This window comes from Panthera onca, chromosome D1, assembly GCF_046562875.1.
Source record: "Panthera onca isolate mPanOnc1 chromosome D1, mPanOnc1 haplotype 2, whole genome shotgun sequence".
In the NCBI taxonomy this organism is placed as follows: domain Eukaryota; kingdom Metazoa; phylum Chordata; class Mammalia; order Carnivora; family Felidae; genus Panthera; species Panthera onca.
Genome location: NC_138348.1, coordinates 54,679,471 through 54,688,426, shown reverse-complemented (window position 1 = coordinate 54,688,426; position 8,956 = coordinate 54,679,471). Strand labels below are relative to the sequence as shown.

The 8,956-nt window shown below is 35.7% G+C and overlaps 1 protein-coding gene across 1 annotated transcript; it reads right to left on the bottom strand.

Annotated features, from left to right (window-relative positions):
- Nucleotides 1-4,373: 4,373 nt before the first annotated feature.
- On the bottom strand, nucleotides 4,374-8,652 carry LOC132660598 (olfactory receptor OR51C1-like). Its single transcript, XM_060604410.1, has 3 exons — nucleotides 7,735-8,652; nucleotides 6,438-6,454; nucleotides 4,374-4,449 (listed from the first exon to the last, which is right to left on the bottom strand). Exons 1-3 carry the CDS (start codon nucleotides 8,650-8,652, stop codon nucleotides 4,374-4,376), a joined length of 1,011 nt encoding a protein of 336 aa, XP_060460393.1.
- Between the last annotated feature and the right edge of the window lie 304 nt (nucleotides 8,653-8,956).

Genomic DNA, 8,956 nt, shown 5'->3' with positions numbered 1-8,956 from the left:
ACCATGAAGTCTCCAACTACCTGATTTGGAGAATATACTCCTACAGCTGTGTTATACCTACACAATTTTACCTCCTTAGTTATTGAAACATTCTGGCTCCAAATCTTGGTTTGTGACACCTCTTGTTAATACCTGTTGTATTTCTTGGTCAGTGGATCTTATCCCTGGCTATTTATTTTTAAATAAATCAATTTTAAATAAATAAATCTCTGGCTACTCATTTTTAAATCTCTAGCTACTATTGCTATCTAGTCTCAACTTTTATTCCTGCTCTCACAAGTTACTGAGATTCCAACACATATTACATCTGAGGCTGCTCAGTTTGGGTTAATTCACAAAATAGGCACATGTCTTTGGTCTTGTCATTTAATGTTAATATTAAGGTTAATGGAATTAGATAATCTCCATTATTATTTTTTTTAATTTTTTTAATGTTTATTTATTTTTGAGAGAGAGAGAGACAGAGAGACAGAGCATGAGTGGGGGAGGTGCAGAGAGAGAGGGAGACACAGAATCCAAAGCAGGCTCCAGGCTCTGAGCTGTCAGCACAGAGCCTGATGCAGGGCTCGAACTCACGAACTGTGAGATCATGACCTGAACCGAAGTCGGATGCCCAACCGACTGAGCCACCCAGGCGCCCCTATTGTTTTCTTATTCCACGCAATTGCAGCTTAAAAAAAAAATCACAGAAATAAGCTTGCGGGCATTACTTAATATCCTAAATATTTGAGAGATTATGGAAAGGGCCCTATGCAGAAATTTTAAGTATGTAATATAGGCATTATGGAATAGTTACTATCCTGATTATAAGATGATTCATGTTTCATAATAATTTGACCCAAAAGTGTATTAACTGAAATGAAATAAATTTCTCAGTTCTCTGGCATCATTCAAAAAAAAAATCCTTTTATCAGATAATTTATGACAAACATTTTAAAGGTTATATTTAAAGGTCTATATATAAGATAGAGAAATTACTAGAAAAACAATCTCCTGGAGCGCCTGGGTGGCTCAATTGGTTAAGCGTCCGACTCTTGCTCTCTGCTCAGGTCATGATCTCATGGTTCATGGGTTCAAGGCCCCTGTCGGGCTCCACACTGACAATAGAACTTGCTTGGAATTCATTCTCTCTCTCTCTCTCTCTCTCTCTCTCTCTCTCTCTCTCAAAATAAATAAATAAGCCTAAAAAGAGAAAAAGAAAAAAGATTCCCTGATGGCTGGAGTCATCAATACAAATTTTAGCAGATTTAATTTAAATAAAATAAATACTCAAGAAGGTTAATATTTCCATTGTCAGGAAAGTAGCAGCAGTAGGGTTCAAGAAGACATATTATTTTTATTTTCAAAGTCTCTTCTAAGAAGAGACTTATAAATGAAATGCCTTCATTTATAACATTTTAGAGTAATGTAGAATCCTAGAATTATTGAATTGGAATGTACCTTAGAGATATTTTAATTTCTGTCATATAATGACATTAATTTTATCACATGTTCTTCTACTTGCCTAAAAGCAACTGCTTAATTTTATTAGTCTTATTCCTGTTAAGATGAATTGAAGAGATGGCTGTTTAAAAAAAAAGAATAGTCATAAATTATAAAGTTTAGAATCAGCCAGGAGAAGAGAAAACTAAGAGCAAACACATAGTTGTGTTCAAATGGTTGAAATGTTATTATATTTGAGAACTACATTTGATCTGTGTGCCATACAGAGGATACACCTATATCTTCTGAAAACTAGAGGGAATTTATAAGATGCTCCTTTAAGAAGTACTTTAATGCATGGAATGATCCAGAAACAGTGCAGGAATGAACTTCCAGTACTACTTGTCAAAACAGTCACTTTACTAAGCAAAAATACTGAAAATTCATTCAGTCATTCAGAAAAAAATATATTTCCCATGTACCTTGGATGAAAAACAGGAAATTAAATGCTAAGTGTAATGATGTCTCTGATCCTGAAAACACTTAGTTGACAAGGGAACACAGACAAGTAACATGGAATTAGAGTGTGAAGAGTAAATCTAGAATGCTATGAGAGCACATAAAGACAACAAACTCATTGTGAGAAATAAGGAATTGTTTCCAGTAAATAATGATGTCTAGATTGAGATCTGAATTCTAAGTAGAGGTATCAAGAAATGGATTTAGGTGTGTGTGTGGTGTGTGATGGTTGATTTTATGTGTCAACTTGATTGGGCCACCCCATATATCTGATTAAACGTTATTTCTGGGTATGTCTGTGAAAGGATTAATGTTTGAGTCAGTCAGTAGATTGAGTATAGCATATTACCCTTCCCACTGTGGGTGGGCCTCATTCAGTTAGTGGAAGGCCTGAATAGAATGAAAAAGCAGAGGAAGGAGGAGTTCTTTCTCTCTGCCTGACTGCCGAGCTGGGACATGGGTCTTCTGCCCTTGGGCTGGGATTTACACCATCGGTGCTTCTAGTTTTCAGGAGCCTTCAGACTTGGATTGGTACTACACCATTGGCTTTCCAGGATCTCCAGCTTACAAATGGCAGACTGTGTGATTTCTTAGCCTCCATAATTGTGTGAACCAATTCTTCATAATAAATACCTACCTACCTACCATCTCCTATTTGTTCTGTTTCTCTGGAGTATGAAAGAGGAGGGAAATTATAATGGAAGAAAAATTCTGGAATCATAGGACTTAGAATATTTTTTTCAAGTTTTCATTAAAAATTTTTTTAATGTTTATTTATTTTTGAGAGAGAGTGCGAGAGAGCAAGCATGAGCAGGGCAGAGCATGAGAGAGGCAGAGCATGAGACAGAGACAGAATCTGAAGAAGGCTCCAGTCTCTGAGCTGTCAGCACAGAGCCCGATGTGAGGCTTGAACTCACAGACTGCGAGATCATGAACCTGAGCCTAATGGGATGCTTAACCGACTGAGCCACTCAGGCACCCCTCAAGTTTTTGTTTAAATTCCAGTTAGTAAACATACAGTGTACTATTAGTTTCAGGTGTACAATATAGTGATTCAACACTTCCACACATCACACAGTGCTTCTCACAACAAGGGCACTCCTTAATCCCCATCACCTATTTAACTCATCCCCCGACCCTCTACCCCTCTGGTAATCATTATTTTGTTATCTACAGTTAAGAGTCTGTTTCTTGGTTTTACTTTATTTTGTTCCCTATGTCTGTTTGTTTTGTTTTTTAAATTCCACCTATGAGTGAAATCATATGGTATTTGTCTTTCTCTGACTTATTTCACTCAGCATAATACCTTCTAGCTCCATTCATTTTATTGCAAATGTCAAGATTTCATTCTTTTTTATGGCTGTGTAATATTCCATTGTATATACATACCACATCGTTAGCCATTCATCAGTCGATGGACCTTTGGACTCTTTCTATAATTTGGCTTTTGTTGATAATGTGCTATAAACATCAGGGTGCATATATCCCTTCGAATCAGTATTTTTGTATTCCTTGGGTAAATATCTAGTAGTGCAATTGCTGGATTGTTTGTAGTTCTATTTTTAACTTTTTGAGGCACCTCCATACTGTTTTCCAGAGTGGCCGCACCAGTTTGCATCCCCACCAACCTTTTAAGAGGGTTCCCCTTTCTCTGAATCCTTAATTTAGAATGTTTGATGCTATTTTCTCATTGGTAAATTGGAGGTAATATAGTTACTTTGAAAGTAGTTAAGATCTATCATTTATAAAATCCCAAAATGTGTCAGGCTTTACATGAGTTTTGTGCTTTATGTAGATTATCTTAATTAATTTAAAAATCAATTTGCTTATAATATCCTAAGTTTTCATCCCAGGAACGTAAAAATTAGAGAGAGAAACAAATTATAATATTTCATACAGTGGAAAAGCTAGGATTTGAATTCCATGTATGTAAATTTAAAATTGGTTACAATTCTACTATGCTACATATCAATTCTTCTTGATGTGGTGAAATTTATAGAATAACATTAAAAAATAAACTTTTGTTACATATGCATGTAAATTACTAAAATTTCAAATATTCATGTGGTTTTTCCTCTTTCCATAGACGTACACTGTCATTGTTCCTTGGTTCTAAACACTACTATAAATGCATATGTATTAGGGCATCAAACACTTGATATTTGATAAATTTGTTTTTTCACTTCCTGGTTTTTGTTGCTTTATTTAAAATTTATTTCCTTATCAACATCGAGGGGAAATGGAAAGCTATTATTTTATTACATGCTAAATTATTAAGACTACTGGTAAAATGAATCATGCATGTTGGATAATGATGCCTCCTGGAATCATGGATTTGAGCTATGGATACTTCTATTAGTGCTGCTCATTTTCATAGCCACTGCTGACCTATTTAACCTAAGTTAATTGACTTCAAATGCATCTCTTCATTTTCAATCTTGCTTGAATGTCTTAATCTCTTTAAGAATATTACAGTCTGTTATTCTGAATGGACCAGCATCATCCCTACTACAAGAAAAAGAACTAAAATTTCAAGCCTTACTAATAACGAATCACTATTATTTTTGGACAAAGTATTTACTTCTTTGAAATTCAACATTGGATTTGGGCATATGACTCTAGATATGCCATATTCTGTGTTTTTGCTTAAAGAAATTATATTGTACTTACTTTTTATGGCAGAATTCTACATTGATGACTCATTCAGTTTGGGGGCTATTCAGACTCCCTGTGTCTAGCACTATGAACAATACATTTTAGATATTTTATCTTATCTAAGGAATCCCAGCCAGATTTTAAACTGACCACATGCTCTGGATTTTTGTATTTTCAAAATTTTGTTGTTTATGAATTTTTTCAGAATTGAGTTTCAAGGGGTACCTGGGTGGCTCAGTCAGTTCAGCATCCAACTCTTGGTTTTGGCTCAGGTTGGTTTTGGTGCTTACAGCACAGAGTCTGCTTGAAACTTTCTCTCTCTCAAAATAAATAAATAAACTTGAAAAAAAAAAGAATTGAGATTCAGTAAATTGTGAAGAATTTCTAATTTTTATTTCTAAGCTTTGCTGAAAACTCTATGAGAATAGGACCTTTCCAGTAGTAGATTTTTAAATCAAAAGCAATTCCCAGAATCTTATGTTTACATGGTTGTTCTTATAATTTCATTTTAGAAATACTTCCTTTAATGAAGCCAAATTTCTTATTGCAGAATGAGCCCACATAAATCATCTTACATTAATACATATCCACAGTCTCTCTGATGCATCTGTACTTACATCAAGTGAAGACAATGAGGAAGAGACAAGGCTCTGAGGTCTCATTCACCTCTGAAGGAAGGGTATCTGTGAGAAACCCATTCTCAGGAGAGTTGTTTACCCCTCGGAAAAATCTATTTATTCGTAAGGATCTTTCTGGCTAATTGTTTTTGCTTCAGAGACACTCTGCATGCCTAAATCTACTTGCTCTCCCTTGTGGTTTAATGTACTGCAATTGCTGAGGTTGTTTTCTTTTTTGACTTGCTATGATTAATATTGAAATATATGCCAAGAAAATATAAATATTGAAGAAACATGGAAAGTGTATGAACATAGTTTTCACACCTGCTTTAGGAAGGAGACCACTGAAATCATTTGATATACTCTGGTATTGTAGACCCAGTTATTCCACATTGAGAAGATTTAAAGATTATTTTCTCCCCCCACCACCTCCTACAGGGATCAAAACAAATAAATGTTATATTGAAGATAATAAACAACAGAGAGATATATAGTTGTACCTTGTGGTCGGTTAAGCATCAGACTTAGGCTTAGGTCATGATCTCATGGTTCATGAGTTTAAGCCCTGCATGGGGCTCTGTGCTGATAGCACGGAGCCTGAAGCCTGCTTCGGATTCTGTGTCTCCCTCTCTTTCTGCCCTTCCTCTTCTAGCTCTCTGTCTCTCTCAAAAATAAATTAAAAAACATAAAAAAAATTGAAAATTTTATTTTCTCCATATCTGTGGACATTAATGCATAGAAAGATGAAGGAAAAAAATCAAATTTATACAGTGGTTTCCTATAGAGAAGACAGAAAGACTGAACTTGAGGAAACATATCAAGGAGGACTTTCACCTTTTCTGTAAAATCTTTTATTAATAAGAGCATATTTATTATTTCTTGTATAACTAAAATGTAATTTAAAAGGCTTTTAAAAAGTTTTTTTCTTCTTCTGATTTTCTTATGGAAAACAAAGGGAGGAGAAAGGGATAAGATTGGACACCTGAAACCTAAAAGGAAAATGTGATTTAATTTAAGAATTTTAGTGTACTATGGGTGCCTGGGTGGCTCAGTCAGTTAAATGTCTGACTCTTGATTTCAGTTCAGGTCATGATCTCATGGTTTGTGGGATTGAGCCCTGCGTTGGGCTGTGCGCTGACAGCATGGAGTCTGCTTGGGATGCTCTTTATCCCTCTCTCTCTCTGACCCTCTCCGCTACTCTCTCTCTCAAAAATAAATAAATACATATTTTTTAAAAAGAACTTTAGTGTCCTGAACAAAGTCTAAAAGTGGAGATGAAGAGATGTTTTCATGTTAGAATAGAAGAAATACAGATTCATTGGATGCAAGAGCAAATGGTAAGTGAGGAATTAAGGACGGTTTACTAGTTTTTGTCTTTGGCACCTGGGAAAATTTTTTTTTTTAGTTATGTATAGTAGTTGGTTCTGGGAAGCCATTCATGGAGAAAAAAAGTGGCTAAAATTATTCTTAGTCAAGTTGGGCCTTATGCAAACTGGGATAAATTCCAGAGACTGTGATCTCAGGTTCCAAAATAGCCCTTTGCCTATGCAATTTGAATTGTTCAGATGGACTATTTGATAGTCCAATATGTTCAGTTCAATTCAACAACTATCACTGAGTATCTGCTATGTGAAAGGTATTCTGCTAGGTATTATAGAAGCTTCAAGGCTTTTTTTATTTAGGGAATTTATAGACCTGTGGCAACCATTTTATATTAATATTAATATATATTTATATTTCTATTATTTCCATTTCTATGCCAAAAGTACATAAAGGCAAAAAAGATACTGGCAAAGTACTATAAAAGGTGAAATATAGGAAGGCAAGATCAAGTACCATTGGGCAATCATGAAAAATTTAATGACGAAGCTATTTAAAGATGAGCCTTGACATACAAGTAGAATTCCAAAGTGGAGGGTGGGTGTCAAGATTGAAGTAGAGTCAACAGTGAAGCTCAAGTCAACAGTGAACAGCTTTAGGAAAGTTGCATGTACATGAAGAAACAGCTGACTGCTTTTCTTAGACTGTGAGTATGTGAAAAGAGAGAGAGAGATAGATTAAATTTTAAAGGAAAGTTGAATCCAAATTTTGGAGGACTATATCAGAGATAGGAGCAGTTGCTTCATTTAGTTGGTGTATGAGAAGTGAACATGAAAGAGATACTTACTTATTGTTTTGTTATTAAATTTTACTTGTGCTGTATATTTAGAAAATTAATTCAAAGTGAATGATGTGTGGTTTTAGGTGGAAACATCAGAGATATAGGAAGTCAGTTATCTATAGGAATAGGGTAACTGAGAGGTAGTGAGAATCTGAATCAGTATTTTGGTGGTAGAAAAGATAAGATTGCCTTAGGTAGAACTAACAGCATTGTGGAGATATTTGAATTGGATGGCATCTAGTTCCACCCATCTCTAAAATTTCATGAGTTATAACTCCAACTTATGATCAATTTTCACTGACTTTGAAATGGGTCTTTATGGGCCAGTAATTGTTAAATATGAGTTCCCTTGGAACATACCAGTTTGAGCACAGATTTTTGAATCTGCTTTGTTTTCACACTATAAATGATGGGATTCATTACAGGGGGAATGAGCAAGTAAATATTAGCAATCAGTGTGGGCACATATGGTGGAGAATGTTTTCCAAATCTGTGAACAAAAGACAGGCTGATTAAAGGGATGTAGAATATGGCCACAGCCGTGATATGAGAAATGCAGGTGCTGAAGGCCTTTTTCCTCTCCTCTGGGGATGCAATGTTGAGAACTGAGCGAATTATCAGGACATAGGAAATCAGGATAAAAATAGAGTCCACTCCAGCAGTAGAGATAATTGCAGTTAGTCCAAATGCACTGTTGATCTTTGTGTCTGAACATGAGAGCTTCATTACATCAGGGTGGAAACAGTAGGAATGATGGAGCACATGACTGCGGCAGAACGATAGACGCTTGAGAAGAAGGACTAGTGGTATCAGAATGACAGTTCCCCTGGTAACAACTGCCAAACCAATCTGTGCAATCCTTTCATGAGTTAGAATGGTAGCATATCTCAAGGGGTTGGAAATGGCCACAAAACGATCAAAAGCCATAGCCAGGAGCACTGAAGATTCCATGAAAGTGAAGAGGTGAATGAAGAACATCTGTGATAAGCAGGCATTAAAGCTGATCTCCCTGGCATTGAGCCAGAATATTCCTAGTACTGTCACCAGTGTAGAGATGCATAAGCCAATGTCAGTGGTGGACAACATGGAGAGGAAATAGTACATGGGCTCATGGAGGCTTGGCTCAGTGAGGACTACGAAGAGGATCAGGGTATTCCCAGAAAGAGCAGTTAAATAGAGGCAGCAGAAGGGGATGGAAATCCAGGCATGGGCCCATTCAAGTCCAGGCACCCCAGTCAAGAGGAAAGTAGAGAAAGTAGAATTATGGAAAATTGGCATTATGGTCTGCAGGAGCTGAATTATCTTGTAATATCTTGATTTTCTAAATTTAGAATTTAAAAATTACTTTTTGTTAAAGTTTAATACACGAAAACTTAGTAAAGTGCACAAAACTTTAGAGTACAGCTCAATAAAGTTTGGCATCTATGTGGACTCATATAAATCCTTTCAAGATCAACTGATAGACTATTACCAGAAACCCAGAAGTCTTCCTAATGCCTCATCCTAATCAATCTCTTCTCCTATTGTAACCATTATTCTGACTTCTCTTATCATAATTAATTTTCCCTCTTCTTGATCTTTA